The sequence below is a fragment of the Panicum virgatum genome, chromosome 1K (genome assembly GCF_016808335.1).
Source record: "Panicum virgatum strain AP13 chromosome 1K, P.virgatum_v5, whole genome shotgun sequence".
NCBI classification, from domain to species: domain Eukaryota; kingdom Viridiplantae; phylum Streptophyta; class Magnoliopsida; order Poales; family Poaceae; genus Panicum; species Panicum virgatum.
This window is the reverse complement of record NC_053136.1, coordinates 18046334-18063156: the sequence shown is the minus strand read 5'-3', so window position 1 is coordinate 18063156 and position 16823 is coordinate 18046334. Positions and strand designations below refer to the sequence as shown.

At 45.0% G+C, this 16823-nt stretch overlaps 1 protein-coding gene and 1 long non-coding RNA gene across 2 annotated transcripts; one reads left to right on the top strand and one right to left on the bottom strand.

Annotated features, from left to right (window-relative positions):
- Nucleotides 1-2893: 2893 nt before the first annotated feature.
- Nucleotides 2894-3280, bottom strand: LOC120698146. Its single transcript, XR_005684733.1, has 3 exons — nt 3199-3280; nt 3048-3123; nt 2894-2960 (listed from the first exon to the last, which is right to left on the bottom strand). It is a non-coding gene; the product is annotated as an uncharacterized LOC120698146 (long non-coding RNA).
- A 4282-nt stretch (nt 3281-7562) lies between these two features.
- On the top strand, nt 7563-12304 carry LOC120653521 (basic proline-rich protein-like). The gene is made up of 2 exons (XM_039931250.1): nt 7563-7957; nt 11767-12304. The coding sequence occupies exons 1-2, from the start codon at nt 7563-7565 to the stop codon at nt 12302-12304; spliced, it is 933 nt and encodes a 310-aa protein (XP_039787184.1).
- Nucleotides 12305-16823: the final 4519 nt, after the last annotated feature.

Below are 16823 nucleotides of genomic sequence, written 5' to 3'. Positions count from 1 at the left end.
ATTTAGCTTTCAAGATTTTTGTTTATTTTCTAGTTATTTTCTCATTAGCTACCATGATGTACCACACATCCTCTGTCCTTTTTGCCAGAGCAACAAATGTCTTATATATAAAATAGGTAGCTTTTGCTTCTGGAAAACCAAAGATGAATAACAACAATGGCAGGCAAAAAAGGAGAATGATACTACATTTATTTGAGCCTCAAATCAATTTCTAGTAGGCCTGTCACCTCTGGCATAGCACCCGTGGTTCCCCAGCGGCCAGCAGTCCATGGTGCGAATGCGAGGTGTCATGATTAGAAATTCAACTACAGAAGATGTCCCTCGGGGTTCGAAACGTTGAGATGGATTGCAAGCACGCCCGGTGTGGAGCGACGAAAGCAACAGCTGCGCCTCCGCGACACCGGAGGCGAGAGGCAGAGGTGAGGGATCGGAGCCAGCATATACACATGCGAGCTCGCGCCTCCACGGTGTGCGCTCCCGGCCGGACGGATCGAAGGTAACTGTGAAGTGACATGGTGCCGCCGGTGGTGAAGTGACGGCGATGAGAGGCTGGCGCCAGCATCAGACACGCAAACCAACCAGGCCTACTAGGGAGTCACGCCGAGAAGAACAAGCTAGCGATTCCTTTGAGTCCTTGGCCCGTCATGCTCCTCAGAAACAGCGTGCCTTGGATCGGAGCCGCAGTCAGTTAGCACATATGTATTCATCTGCCAGCTTAAACCAGGAGACTCCACACATCTCGAGCCCACGCAAGAGAAGGGATCCTCAACAAGGTTCGTTCCAGCACCGTTCCGATTCCCGGCACCGATCCCTGACGGCCGGCGGCCGCCGCGGGCTACGTTGATGGCCACCAACACCAGCGCCAAGAAGAGGAGGACAAGGCTGGAAGAAGAGGGAGGCGAGGAAGAGCTCGTTGACTGTATCAGCAGCCTCCCAGATGCTGTCGTCGGTGACATATTAATCTCCCTTCTCCTCACCAAGGACAACGGCCGCACTCGGGTCCTCTCCTCCCGGTGGCGCGACCTATGGCCCTTCGCTCCTCTCAACCCCGGCCAGGACCCCGACGTCAACGACACGGGCAAGCACCTCTCAGCCGGCGAAATCTCGCGCATCCTCTCCGCTCACCAGGGGCCCCAGCCGCCGCTTCAGTGCCCTGCTTGGTTACATCAACGGAGGCAACCGCATTTCATTCTGCATGTGCTGAGCAATTAAGTACATGATTTGTCAACAGCCAACCCCTTTGTAAGATTTCGTGATTGGACCATACATACTCTCTTGTCCTGAATTGGAGGTAATGATCTATCCATTTCTTATCTAAGACTTGAGTAAAAAATGGAGTAATGGAACATAATGAACATTTGCATTTCTTGACACACCAACTCCTGGTCTGCAAGTTGTCCTAGCCTCTTTATTCATTTTTTTTAGATTAAAGCCTCTTAATTCATAGCAATATATGGAGTTTGTTTGTGGTAAATATATGCATGGCTTCTGTATATTTTTATTTGAACACTTTGCTCCATTAATGTTTTGGCTGAGTGGTACACTGTTTACACCGGCCTAGGCAGGTAAGTGTCCTCATGTAACTGGGCTTCAGCTAACTATTATCCTCAGTTTTTATTCAGCTAGCTATCATGCACAATTTATGTGAACGATTCTGTGCGCGTAACTGCACATGGCTATGCAACAAGAAGGGTTTAAGTTTTTTTTATTAGATTGGCGATTTCAGTAGCTCTTTGGATTATTGTTCTCTATTTTGGATAGAAATTTGGTGAGTAGAAATATTGCTCCATGTTTGATTCTCCTTGCTACTGTTGGCTAATTATTTATTGTCCAGATTGCATTCCCTAAGGAAAATGTATTGAGATGAGTTTGAAGCAGACATTAGATTCTAGTTTGCTGGGTTTACAGGCTTTTGAAGGATGCACATTTCTTTAAGCAATTGTTACGGTCGATATAGTTTCTATGGACTATATCATTTGTTTCACATTTGGACAATATGTACAGCTTGATATAATTGATTGATAGTAGTAAAGCTGATGTCATTTCAGTTTACATTATCTTGTTGATGTGATTCATCTTGCTACACTATAGAAATATAGATCATACAATGCTGCTTATGATTACTTAATGGTCTACCATATTGCAATCAACCATATATGCTTGAATTATTGCAGCAAGTGGAGAACTCCAAAGCGAGCATCGCCAAGTGGGAGGACAAGCAAGTAAGCAACAGCCTCTTATGTACAATGGATGTTTATGAATCAACCATATATGCATAGTACGTACTGGGCAGTGTTTATGAGTAAAACATTGAAAAGTAACAATATAAGCAATGATATTACTCCATCTCTACAAGTTTAAACTAAAGCACATGATGCACGTAGCCAATGGAAGCACAAGCCTGAACTCCATAGTAAAAGATGCTGGTAGAACTGAACTAATGATGACACTCTACCGTTTATTGTAAGGGCTCTTCTTGTACTAGCTTGGAATGGAGATTCTTCTATTGGCACCAGGATCACATGCAACAGTTGACATCTCACTTTTGTTGATTCCATTATTTGTGGTAGCCTCGGTATTGTGCCCATCTTTCCTTGGTCGGCTCCGTTTCTTCTAGCCTTTTGACGGTTTTTCTTGATCATTTGGACTGTTGGTCTTATTATCTGACTTTTTCCCGATCTTGTGGTTTATGTTACCAGTTCTTGTGCCGATTATGCAGACTTCACCATCTGATCCACTATATTTGGATTTGCAGCCAAGTAAAGTTCTTTCTGAAGAGAATTGAAACAAAAGCCATCAAACATGTTTGTGTGAAATATTAATTTAATGAAAGAAATCTTAGGTAGGTAGGAAATTGCACAAACTATGAGAGGCTCCTTGTATGATGCTTTTTGACATTTGTTGTTTTCAGAATGCAACAGCCTACAACATATCTTTCTTCGAAAAATGTCCATTTGATCCTACAGTAAAAGGCATGTCATTTGTTAAAAAGGTTGTATATGTACTAATGATGTTAGAAATGGATATAAACTGTAGCAATGCATCACCTGTGTGAAATTGTTACGCATTTGAATTCCGTTCCATTCCAACATATATTTGATAACATAGACACCACAAGACTAGCTACATATCACAATTGATGTATCATGCATGAGGTGTGTGATAGATAGTATTGTGTATATCATTAATTAGGCGAACCTATCATTTTGTTGGGGTATGTTAGTGTATGGCACTCTTTCCCATGTAGTAAGGTCGATAGATTCTGTAGGTGTTATGAAACCTGCGCAGAGTCGGTTCGCTTCAACATCAGCGGTTGTTGAAGTTTGGTTATCGGGAATTTCATCATCTTTTTCATGTCCACCAGATCTCCCTCTCTGCATAACGGAATCTAGTTTTTCAATGTCACCACCAACTTGTTTAACAGTTGCCATTCGTCCCTCCATTGCTTGTCCTGACTGCTGAAAACAAAGTTCATTGCGCATTTCCAAAGAGTTCATATTATAGCAGAACTGCAGATATTCAGGACAATGTATTTTTTGTCACCGAGCCACCAACGGGCCACCGTTTCAAAGTCTGAACCAATATGTAAATTAAAGATGTCTGCCAATGCAAGTAGCTCCATAACTGTGGCCACACAACATTCAAGAAACAAATGATGGACAGTTTCAAGTTCGTTACAAAATAAACAGTTTTGATTATCTACATGTCTTCTTTTCACATATTTGATCTAGTCAAAGTTTTGTTATTGGCTAGAAGCCAAAGGAAAGTGTGAATAATCCTAGGTGGCACCTTAATCTGCCAGAGTCCAGGGCTATATGTATAGCGCTTGAACTAACTCCAAAACTAACAGTTTTGTAAAGAGCCTGAAATGAAAATCTGTCATTTTCCTCAAAGGTCCAAACAATAGAGTCACGGTCATCTAAAGAGGTTATAGATTATTTTGCAATGGAAAGAAGATCCGACCAAAGCTGCATATGCCTTTGTGACACGCCTCTCCTAAAGGAAATTTTCAGGTTTATGCCATCCCACACCTCAGGTTTATGCCATCCCTACAAGGTGTACTTGCCCAAAGCAGAGAAATGTAATATAGAGTATAGGGCACATGCTCTATTCATATTCCAACTCTAGATAACGAGTGGACCTCCTACTCATATAATCCTTATCTTGCAAAGCAGAGGCCATTTATAGAAGGTAGATGGCCGTACTCATGTATTATAATTCTACCTACTACGTATCTGTTTTTATTATACTGTGCTGCTTTGATCAAGCCATCAATGTTATTTAATAAATATTTTTTTTGTTTTTTGCCTTCTTAGTGGCATCATCAACAGCGGAAAGTTTTGTGTAAATCATGCAATGAACTTCATTAGCCAGATGGACACATATTTGAAGTACAAAGGCTCTACAAACAAGGCAACTATCGTGGTGATTACATCGAGTTGATGCAAAAATAATAATAAATGTGTCATCATAATATCATATGAGCACATTATGTGCAGCTTGTGGCACCTCTACGAAAACTAGAGCCTCCAGATTTTTATATTGATGATTTAGAAGTTCTAATAATATACTTTTCATTGATTTAATAATGGCTGCATGAAGCAGTAGAATGTAGAATGGATAGTTGGTCTAAGAATTTAATTCATTGTTTATGGACCATGGACAGTGCTAAAAAATTCTAACGGCAAGACTACATCGACATGCTTGTTAAAATGGCCCCTTGTTTGCAGACAATTTAGAAGGACCTCGGTCTATATCCAGAGTTGAAGGGGTATGAACAGAGAGCAGCTAAACCATAATACACTTCTCTATTTGCTTTAAGTGTGATATCCAAGGGGAAAAAGGTTCTATTACATTGCTCTTGTGTGTGCCCGGACATTCAAATAGAGGCAATTGGTGCATTCACTGTTGTTATACAACAATCATCCATATGGCTACTATAGATCATATAGGCATTTGAGGTATCAGGAGCTGGGTCCCTGAGCTAAACAATGCTGATCTGGATGAATGTAATTCAGAGATGTCTCGTCCTGAATCAGCACCAGGATTGTGCTGAGGATAGTGCATTAGTGCTTCTGAACTGATGGCGCAGCACCCACATTACGCTCGACTTGTCTGTTTGTTGGTTGTTTAAGAGAGCTTCCTTGAGCACAATCTTTTCATTTACTGTATCTTACCACGACTGTTATCCCTAGATATGATGTACTCCTTGGACCTTAGTCATCACCGGGGTGAAGCTGGACAACCTATTCTGCTCAAAAGTAGAAAAGAGCGAGCAAACGACTCAACACTAGGGTTGGCGAAAGGTGTAGAAAACAATTGTCGAGCCATTTGTTTAACAATTAGATTAGCAATATCAAACATCTCATACCTCATCACCATGAAAGGGAAACGTAGTCCGTCGTACTTCTGATAACTAAAGCTATGAATACGTTGTCCATAGTCATATTAAGCATGGCTAGAAACTAACGTGTGACAAACCAGAGACACTACAGGAATCGGCTTATTTGCCATGTGCCTAGGGGTGGTAATGGGCCATAGCCCTAGTGGCCTCATCACAGCCCAACAAGACTCTTAAATTATTTAGTTCAAATTATATAAGATTAGAGCCCGGCCTTTTAGGACCTGGCCCTTAGATTTTTCTAGTTCAAAATCTTGGGCCCTTTACCACCCCTACATGTGCTAGAGGCACAAGGAAAAGCTCAAAAAACACACGGCAAAGTCTTTGTCATGTGTTGCACACGACAAAGAGCACACAGCAAACACCGGCCGATAAAGCAGTCTTTACCGTGAGCCTTTTTCGGACACATGGCAAAGACTAACATGCCCCACGGCAAAATAAAGCACTCGACAATATTTAAACGACAAAACCCCTACAAAAATAGCAAAAAAACTTTTTTTAATAAGGGGAGGCCCCCACCGGTAAACCCCCAAAATAAAGCACTCGGCAAGTCGCACCATTTTCACGCAAAATTCGTTGAGAGTAAATTGCTTGCTGGAGACTCTAAACGAATTCAAATTATACTACACGGCCAACAAGATTTGAACCCGCAACCACCCCCTCACTCGTAACCTCCTCTACCACTGCACCAAACTATCACTTGTGTCTACGCTCTGTTTTCTTTCCCCACATATTATACTTAACTAATAGTAAATTGCTTGCTTTAGACCCTAAACGAATTCAAATTAAAACATTGTCAACTACAAAGTTTCTTAACTTTTTGAGATCTACAACTTTCCTTTTGATAGTTTCTCCATCCGAGGTTGTTTACAAAATTTGAATTTCAAATTTGAGAAATTCAAACTTAGTTTTTTGTTGACAAGATAATTTCAAATAAAAAAGTTGTAAACTATAAAGTTTTATAACTTTCGATATCTACAACTTCCATTTTGATAGTTTCACTATCCGAGGTCATTTGAAAATTTCAAATTTTAAATTTGTGATATTCAAATGTACTTTTCGTTGGCCAGAATTAATTCAAATTAAAAAGTGTTCAACTGCAAAGTTGTATAACTTCTGAAGTTCTACAACTTTTATTTTGGTTATTTGTTCATCCAAAATGGTTGTAGTAATATTGTTCACAAATCTTATATATGTCTCTTCTAGTTTCAGGAAACTATACGAGAGATATAGATTTTGTGATCAACGTTACTAACGCTTTGTCGAATGAAGAAAAGACTAAAATAAAAATTGTACATCTTGAGAAGTTATACAACTTTGTTGTTGACAACTTTTTAATTTGAATTAATTTATTATTTCAAAATGTGTTTTGAATTTTGTAATTGTCATGTGCCAACTAAAAAAACGCAGCAAAAAAGTTCTTTGCCGTATGACCGATAAATTACGACAGGGTAAACTTTGTGGCACGTGGCAAACACGCCATTTTCGGTATTGCAAGAAGTGAACGATCGAACACCACCACCACACTGAAGAGTTGGTCTAAGTGCATGTATACCATGAGCATTGTGGTACATGTCCTGATTGCCCCCGCTCATGCTCACGCTTCGAAACTTTCTTCCTCGGTGAGCAAAACTTCGTTCTCAAGATAACCCTCGGGACTCTCGGTGGCAAAGGCATACAGCGCAAGCGCTCAGCACCAGCTGTGCTGGGCTGCGGCGGACCATTTTTTATTTTTATATTTTTCAATTTCGTATTTTACAAAAATATATTTTTATTTTCGAAATTTATAGGAATATATCTCGGCCGCTCCGCTGTCGGGCGGCCGGGCGGCAGAGACTTTTCTAAACAAATTTCGTAGAAAATTTGCACTGGATCTCTGGAGGACCGGTCGCCCGGTAGCGGGCGGCATAGCCGGCAGCGGGGCCGGCAGCGTACCTCTATGACACCCCACTGTCGTGTGTTCCTGCAGCCGCAGTCTTTCCCTACACTGTTTTGTGCAGTCTATCTTGCTTGTTGTGTCGCGTGTGTCGAGCCCGGAGGACCTGGTAAAAAGCAGCTCTAGGAACCAGAATAAGATATTGCACTAGCTGATCAGGCCAGCAACAGTTCAGTCCAGACGCACTGTTGCTGCTCACGTACTGTAGATTGGAGCTAGCTGACCATGCCTGCCACCCGCCAGGATAAGAGATCTTTATCGCTGGTTCGGCACAGCACCACCGACGCTGTCTTGCATAGTAAACTCATAAACTGTGACACGATCAGAGTGATGCAGCATAGGATTCGGGTTATCGGCAGCAGCGACACTCTCATCACACAGCCGGACGAGCTGGTTCCCTTCCCAACCACGCCGGTGCCGGCTGCCGCTCGATCACCGGCCTTTGTTGGAATTGGACGCGGGCCGCGCGCCCGCACGGTATGTTGCCGGGCTCCGCTGCTGGGCGGCGTGGGGCCGGCCGCCCCGCTGCCGGGCGACCGGTCCTTCAGGGACTCGGGCGCAAATTTTCTGCGAGATTTTTTGCAGAAAAATCCTTGCCATCCGGCAGCGGGGCGGTCCGGGTATATTACTGTAAATTTCGTAAATAAAAATATATTTTTATAAAAAGCAAAATTGAAAAATATAAAATTAAAAAAAACGCCTGCGGCAGGGGCTAGCGGCCCAGCGCAAGCAGCGCACAGCCCAGCCACGACTGGCGCCAGCCGCATGGGCGCTCGGCCCATCAACAGTACAGACGGTCAGACGCAGGCCCAGAGGGTGCAGGCACCCAAAGGCCACAATCCATCTCTATTCTTGACGAGAGCAACCCAGGTGGTGTGGCACCCAAAGGCCACAATCCATCTCTATTCTTGACGAGAGCAACCCAGGTGGTGTTCGTGGTCCAGGTTTGGCCTGTTCTTTTTATTTTCATCTCTTATTTGTTTATTTGTGCTCATTGCTCTCGTGCTTAAGATAGTTGTTTAGCACTTGGATTCACTAATACTTGCTATATCCTTTGCATAATTACTTGTCACTAATACCCATGATAATTTTCATGCTTAGTTAAGTGAGATTTAGTTTTTTGGGTGTTATTTTAGGTTCTAGTCTTTTTTGGAGAGGTTCTTGCTTCAGCTTTTGATTAAGCTTTGCTTCCGCTTCGTTTCGGGCTTTGCGCTAATCATTTCTAGGGTGAAACTTGTCAATAGTTGACTCGTGTCGATCATCTCGGTGATTATAAAGCGGTTGTGTTGTGGTGTTAATTGGAACATAGGCCTTGTATCTCATAAAAGGAATAATTCTCCCTCTTGCTAGAACTCTGGAATTAGCTTTGCTTGTTTCTACACTAAGGTGGTAGAACTGCTGTCTTTTGCTTTGAAAAGAAAATGAGATAACAATGAAATATGGAACTGTTTGACTGGTTGGGCCTCTTCTTAAATTATTATTATACTAGGGAAACAACATATAGTTGTGAATAATACACATATTTGACAGATAAGAATTTTTATAATAATTGAAAAAATAAGAGCCATCCATCTGACAGAATCATACAGTGGTCAAGGTAGAAAGTATCTGGAAATATCTAAAGTATCTGGTGGTATAAAAATATGGGACCAAGTACCTGCAGATATCTAGATTAAAGTACCTGGTGGTAAAAAAATATGTGACCAAGTACTAAAAAGAGTAGAACCGAACACTCCTAACACTATTAATTGATTTTTTAAAAATACCTTCCATATATAAGGGACACAAAAAAATCAAGAGAAAAGCACCTGAAAGTATTCTATAAAAAAAGAGGTTGCAAAATAATTATAATTTTTGACAATCAATTATCGATACGCAAAAAGAACAGAAAATGACAACGGCCTTAACAGAGAAGAATAAAAGAAAGAAGCAGAGAAGTATATGTTTATCACCTTAATTTACCAAATATCCTCTTTGACCTCAAGGACAACTTTATTTATTTACTGTAAAGAATGAATTATACGGTCGTGCTTTTCCAAATCATCCAAAAGCGGTAAAACAGAAATGTAAAGGACCAGTTTTCAAAATTCAAGTAGTTTGACTGCAAGCATTGCATGACCGCATGTCCGCATCCATTTGGGACTCCTGGCAAACAGCAGCATTTGGACCCATCGAAGAGCTCAAAAAACTGAAAAATCATGCAACGTCCAGAACACCATTTTCTGTCTATGAACTCGCAGTAATACACAGAACTACAGAGATATATATGATGAACTCGCAGTAGGCCAGTAATATAGGAGGACAGTAGTTTAATGGGAAAGTCTTAGTGTGAAAAGGTTTAATTGGAAAGTGGAAACAGAGTAGCCGGAGCGCAATAGGAGGCTGCGGCGGGGCGGGAAAAAATTGGATGGGGACGGCCCCAAACTGCATCGCGTGAGGACCCGCCCCCAAATTCTGCCGCGTGTATACAGAAGACATCCGACGGCGATATCTTGTTCACGGCCGCAGCTCCCTCCAAACGCTTCAGCTCGGCTCCAGACGGAGCTGACGGTTCCTTTCTATCCAGAGCCGAGAGCTGCGTGATGTAGCTCTCCTCGTCGTCGTCGCCGCCGCCGCCGTCCGCCGCAATCGCGTAACCTGCTACCCCTCCCCGGCCCTTCTCATCTTCTGGATGCGCCAAAGCACCACGGCGACGTCCCTCAGTCCTCGTCCACCGTCTCCTGGGTCGTCCTCTGCCATTGCCGCCGCCACCTCTGGTGCCGTCCCCTCAGACTGGATGAGCAATTGATGTTTATGTAGTTGATGTGGACCAATCAGGTCGATGAGCAAACTGTGACCACACAGATTGTTGAGGATTGTGCTTCAGTTAAATGAATCGTACTGGCATTCTGGGAGCGTGAGGGGGAGATACACTACCGGAAACCCCCACGTTGCCGTGTGTTAAAAGATTTGCCGTGTGCGCAAACTCGGGCACACCGCAAATCTATCCTTTACCGTGTGCCAGTAGAAACAGCACATGGCAAAAGTTTGACACATGTCAAACTTTCTTTTTACCGTGTGTCAGGTCAAAATACACACGGCAAAGATCTAACACACGGCAAAGGTGTGCATTTGCCGTGTGCTGCAAAAGAAAGCACACGGCAAATCTTTAGCACACGGCAAAGAATTCTTGTTTCCCGTGTGCCTGCTATATTGCACACGGTAAAATCTTGGCACACGACAAAATTGTGCAAAAAAAAGTTGATTAAGCACTCCTAATTTTTTCTGCTATATATACAGTGTATTGTATTCCTCGTTTAAATCTAGTATATTTCGCGTTATTTTGGCTATATTTAGTAATTTAATTTCATTAATCGAATTTTTGGGGTTGAACTGGAAATGTTTTGAATAGTGGAGTATAATGGATAGAAAAATGATCTTTATATTATGGAGTTTAATTTGATGATGTAAGCATGAAACAGAAGTAGATTTCGAAGATTTTGCTCGCGAACCATGCTCAGAACTATTTGAACGAATCGTTTTAAAATTCCATTAACAACAAACGAATTCAGAAAATCATGAAATTTGTCATGGTATCATGATTTCATGCATGGAGATGGTGGTAAAATTTTGGGAACGTTTTGCAAAAGTTTTCATGTACGCATGTTACAAATCGAAATATGTCTAGAGAATATCCGTAGAGTTGAGAAGGAATCGTTTACATTTGGACAGAATGTTACGAACGAATTAGCGGTTGACTTTAAAACTTTTTGTGTTTGCAAAAAGTAACTTAGGTTCTTTAATGCCAAATTTTGGTTAATTTTCGGATAACTGGGATATTTAATAATTTTTTTTGCAATCAAATATTTGTTTCAAACACATGAAATAATAGCAATATCAAAATAAAATATGAATTGTTCAATCACTTTAGCAATGTAATGAGAAAATATGATAAAATTTAAAACATGAAATAGAATACCAAAGCACTTGAAAACAAAAATTGAAAAGAAAATGTTTCAAAAATTAGAAATTGTTTGCCGTGTGCAAAGCCCGAGGCACACGACAAACAGGACCTTTGCTGTGTGCCGGGGCAAAGGCACACGGCAAAAAAGCCCGCCGCACCGTCCCGCCGCCCGGTCCGGCCTGCCCGCGCCGCCGCCTGAGGCCTCTTTGCCGTGGGCCGGATCGGGGCACACGGCAAAGGTGCCCTTGTCCGGCCTGCCCGCGCCGCACCCTTCCGCCGCCGTGCCGCGCCGGCGGCGGCTCCGGCCTGCCCGCGCCGCCGCCTGAGGCCTCTTTGCCGTGGGCCGGATCGGAGTACATGGCAAAGGTTCCACCCTTTGCCGTGGGCCAGATTGGGTGGCACACGGCAAAAGGGGAAACACCCCACTTAGCCATTTTGGCCTCCCGTTCCGACACGCCCCGCTTGCTTCTGCTCACCCACCAGCAGCTACTACCCGCTGCACCGTCCCCGCCACCCCGCTTCCCGGCCGCCACCCCGCTCTCCCGTTGCGCCGTCCCCGCCACCCTGGCCTTCCGCCGCCGGCGCCGCCCCTTGCCACCGCCGCGTCCTCCCCGCCACCCCGCTCCAATCCGGTCGCCACGTCCGCCACGCCCCGGCTCGGCCCGTGCGGCGGGGCCCCTCCACCCCGCCTCCTCTCCGTCCCCAGCCGGCCCGGCCCTGGTCGACACATCCGCCCCGCCGGCGGGCTCGCCACGCCGACGGCGCCGGCCACCCCGCCTCGGCCCGCGCGTCGGGGACCCTCCACCCCGCCTCCGCGCCGCTCACGGCCGGCCCCGGCGTCCCGACGCGCAACGCCCACGCCGCCAGGGTCACCACGGCGACGGCGCCGGCCACGCCCGCCCCGGGCCGCGCGCCATGGATCCTCCACCCTGCCTCCGTGCCGCTGCCGGCCTGCCCCGGCGTCCCGGCGCGCCACGCCCATGCCGCCGGGCTCGCCACGGCGCCGGCCACGCCCGCCCCGTGAACTAGGTAAGTTTAACTTGCTCTCTCGCCACTGACGCCCACGCTCTCCACTGCCGCCCACGCTGGCCATGCCTCAATGCTGGCGCGCTCGTCATGCTCGCCGCTGCCGCCCGGGCTCGCCACGCCTGCCCTCGAGCGCTAGGTTATTGACACATGTTTTTTTTTGCAGGAGAGGCTATTGCACCATCCTCAAGTCATTTAGCCGCACGACGTCGCCACAATCCATCTGCACCGACATGCGCGTCCCCACCTCGTCCGCCGTGGAGCCATAGGTGAGCACGTGCAAAAGGCCCTCGCTCCTTCTATTGTTCGTAGTAGATTATATGACCTCGTTGCCAATGATGATATAATTTTTTACCTAGAATTGTTCTAGGTAACATATAATGATCTTTGAGCTTGTGGTTGTATTCATTGTGTCGTGTAGTTATGCTTCTCATGATTGTCATCAAACCATGTGACACATCCATGCCCAGAGCAACTCTCATTTGTGCTGATATGATGGTTGGGCTGGGTGTGTCACATAGTTCTATGTCTATCATGAACCCCTGATTCTTGAGATGATTTCTTATGCTGCAAGTTCAAGATCAAATGAAACAAAACATATCTGAGGCAAAACACTAGTTCAATGCTTTTAGCGGCAGTCAAACGGAGGCGTGAATGCAAGATGCCAAAATGGGATGACGAAAAAACTTTTTGTCCAAACACTAATTGGTCGCTCTCGGTTCCAGCAACGAGTCTTCTCTCAGAGAAGTTGACCAAAAGTAACACATCGCTGACTATAATTGGACAAATGTTGTTTTTTTTTGCAGTAATCGAGCACCGCCACCTAGTTCCCGTCGCCAGCCTCCGCCACCGGGCCACTTGTGCCACCCACCTCAGTTTGCAGGATGTATAGCAAGGTGAGGCATACAAGACTTCTCTTTTCGTACTGCATGTTCGTATATCACATAACCTAGTTAGGCATCTCCCGTTCGAAATAGATACAGATGAAAATATGCAGAACTTTGCATATTTTTGACCGTATCTATTTCGAATTGTCCACATTTTTTGGACAGCCCGAGGATGCGTAGATGGGGTTAGTTTCCATGGTCTATGCCCATTCGAGACAGAGTATCGGCATCATTTCTCCGTTGTTCTCCGGATACACAATCTCCCTTATAGGACGTGTATTTGGATAACAGCGGGGAGATGCTGCTGAAATTCTGTCCCAGATCGAAGTAGAGCATGGAAATTGACTCCAGCTACGCATCTTCGGGAGGGATTAGGACATATCTTAACCTAGTAGAAAGTTTAGACATCGTGTAGAATATAATATTGTCTTTTATATTATATTACTCATTGATATGATAGAGTATGGATAACTGTGCATGGATGTACTCCGGTTGGAAACAAGGGGGAGACTTGACCTTAGAATGGATTCAGAAGACCGAGGCTTTCTTGAATCGAGCATTTTCAAAGGTTAAAGGAGCCTCATGCACTTGGTGTCCCTGCACCAAATGTGGAAACACGCGTCGACAAACACGGGAAGACATGACACAACATCTTTGCAATTACAAATTTACGAGAGACTATACCCGGTGGACCTACTATGGTGAAGCCAATCGTATAAGAGATGAGGTCGTTAGGCAACACATTGAAAATCATCATGCTGATGCCGAGGTAGGAGATATATTAGATGACTTTCATGAAGCACAATTCGAGGGAGAACGTAGGGAGGAGGAGCCAGAGCCAACCGCGAAGGCGTACTATGACATGTTGGCTGCAGCACAGGAACCCCTTCATGGGCATACCAAGGTTTCACAACTGGATGCTATTGCGCGCCTTATTGCACGCCTGATGGCCGTGAAGTCCCAGTTTACCCTGAGTCGAGATGCTTTTGATGTTATGTTGACAGTTATTGTCACTCTACTTCTGGAAGGTCAGATTCTTCCAAGGAGCATGTATGAGGCACAGAAACTCCTTCGTGCATTGAAGATGCCATATGAGCAGATACATGCATGTCCCAAGGGATGCATTTTGTTTAGGAAAGAATATGCGGAAGCAAAGTACTGTCCAAAGTGTTAATCATCTAGGTTCGTAGAGGTAGAGACTAGTGATGGTCAGAAGAGGCAGCTCGCGGTCCCCGTGAAAGTCCTACGATACCTTCCGCCCATACCGAGGATCCAACGGCCATTCATGATCGAGGAGTCCGTGAAACAGATGACATGGCACAAAATGGGAACTCGATAAATCCTGATAAGCTTGTTGTAACACTTTAGGTATTAATCACTTGTAATTAAAAATTTATTTTGGTCATTAGTTCTAACTCATGCGACAAATCGCTAAACAAAAACTTTTCCTGGCAGCATGGGCCAGACCGGTCTGACCGGTCGGAGCAACCGGTCTGACCGGTTGAACTGATTTCAACCATTTTGGGCCCCACAGCATTTACATCACTCTCTCTCTCTCTTCCTCACATGTGCACTCGACCTCACCAGCTCTCTCACTCACTCTCCCCGAGCTCTCCCCTTCTCAAGCCCAAGGTTCTTCAATCCTTCCTCTTCCTTTGATTCCAAGGCCGGGGAAAGGATCAAATCCGCGTGGTGGCTCATCTTCCCCTCGATTCCCTCCCAGGGGTGCCTGGTATTCGAGTTCTTCGTGCAAGGAGGAGCTCACTCAAGGTATGAAGGCTCGTGTGATTCGATCTCCTTTTCTAGATGATCTTAGGTGATTCCCTCTGGTCAAACACCTCCAATGGCACCCTGGAACTAGTTCCTAGAAGGATATTGGAATTAGTGGGCGATTTTCGCCGCGCCAAGAATCCTGGTTTTGGTCTGGGTAGGACCGGTCTGACCGGTCGGAGGGACCGGTCTGACCGGTGTCGTGGTTAAGTTAAATGGGACCGGTCTGACCGGTATGGGGTACCGGTCTGACCGGTAGGGCAGGGCTGATAGGGTTAAATCAGGGTTTGTTAGTGAAAATAGATAGAAATTGATTTGGTTATTGGTTACTTGTAATTTTTATAAATCATGCATGCATTCTCTCATGTCATATGCATATGCATACGTGTAGCAGCCGCGGCGGAGGAAATTGTGTACGAGGTGGTTGCGGAGCCACAGGGGCAAGCCCTGCAGCAGGAGGATCGTGAGAAGCCGGCCCAAGGCCCAATTCACCATAGCACTGAGCAACAGACGCAAGGCAAGCTCCGGTGCACATCCTATTATTTTAAATTATGACACCTATATACGTAACTATTACTTGTGCATTAGATTTAGGAATGATTTGGAACCCTAGTTGCATGATCCCTATGATTCCCTGAGTTATACTAGTATGTATAGGACGATAGAAGTGCTATGCTTAATGGTTTTCCGGTAGAAGACGAGTGATTTCTTGTCACTCGCGAGATATAGGATATTTAGAAGTCGGGTAATTTCCAGTTACTCGCGAGATATAAGTTATATGTGTTTATATTACGGTCCCTGAGTTATAGAAAGTGATATGGAAATGTGAGACCAGATGGGAGTGATGACAATGTATAGGTATGGCAGCAGGACAGGGTTCCTGGGTGTCTTAGCCCCGTCTGAGTCGGTTAAGGACCGGTCGCTGTCGGCAGTGCTGATCGGGGATTGAACTGTACTAACCGCAAGCCGGGAGTAGGAGGTAGTCGAAACCGGTAAGCCTAGTACTGCCTCACTTCGAAAGTACAGGACTCCATCTCACCTCCTAGGGTAGTCAAGTAGTCGCGGAGAAATGGGATGCATGTATTTACTTTTGGTGGTCTCACGTTGAGCTCGGCTGACCATATGATTGTGGGGCGGTCCTGTAGTTCGAGGCGGGGAAGGGAATGGTTGGTGCGTGTGGTCCGACGGGGCTTATGCGTGCCGTGTTGGTTAGGTCCACTTTGCAAGGTTAAATCGAATCGATTCACCGTGTCTCGCAGTTATGAGGGCCTTGATCTCTTTGCTGCATCATAGTCTCATGATAGAATGAGGAGGATATGTATAAATATGACAATGAACACATGGAATTATTATTTGATTGCACCAACATGTTTGCTATAGTTGGTTCATGCAAACATTAGATTAGAGTTAATTTGTACAGAATCTGGAGCTAAAATACTGAAAGTAAGGAATTACTTTAGTCGCTTTTCTGCAAAATAACCACCAGCCAAAAGCCTTGCATGTCTAGGTATGTGGGCTAAGTTATACCCACTGGTCGGGTAAGTCTTGCTGAGTATTAGTTGCTCAGGGTTGTTGCCACCATTAATTTGTTTCAGGGCACCCCGATGTCGATTTCTGCCCCTGCTGCGTCAAATTTATCCGCCGAGATCCAGAGGGGTGGGAAGTTGTGGAGAGAGACCAATAGACTATAAACTCGGCAGGTTGCACACTTGAGGGCAGAGTGTGCCGCCCTCAGTTTTATTCAGACCGGTCTGACCGGTGTATACGTGGGGAACCCATGCACACCGGTCTGACCGGTGGGACGCAACGGTCTGACCGGTGGTGTTAGACAGAACCTCTAGGGGTAATGTAGTATAGTCC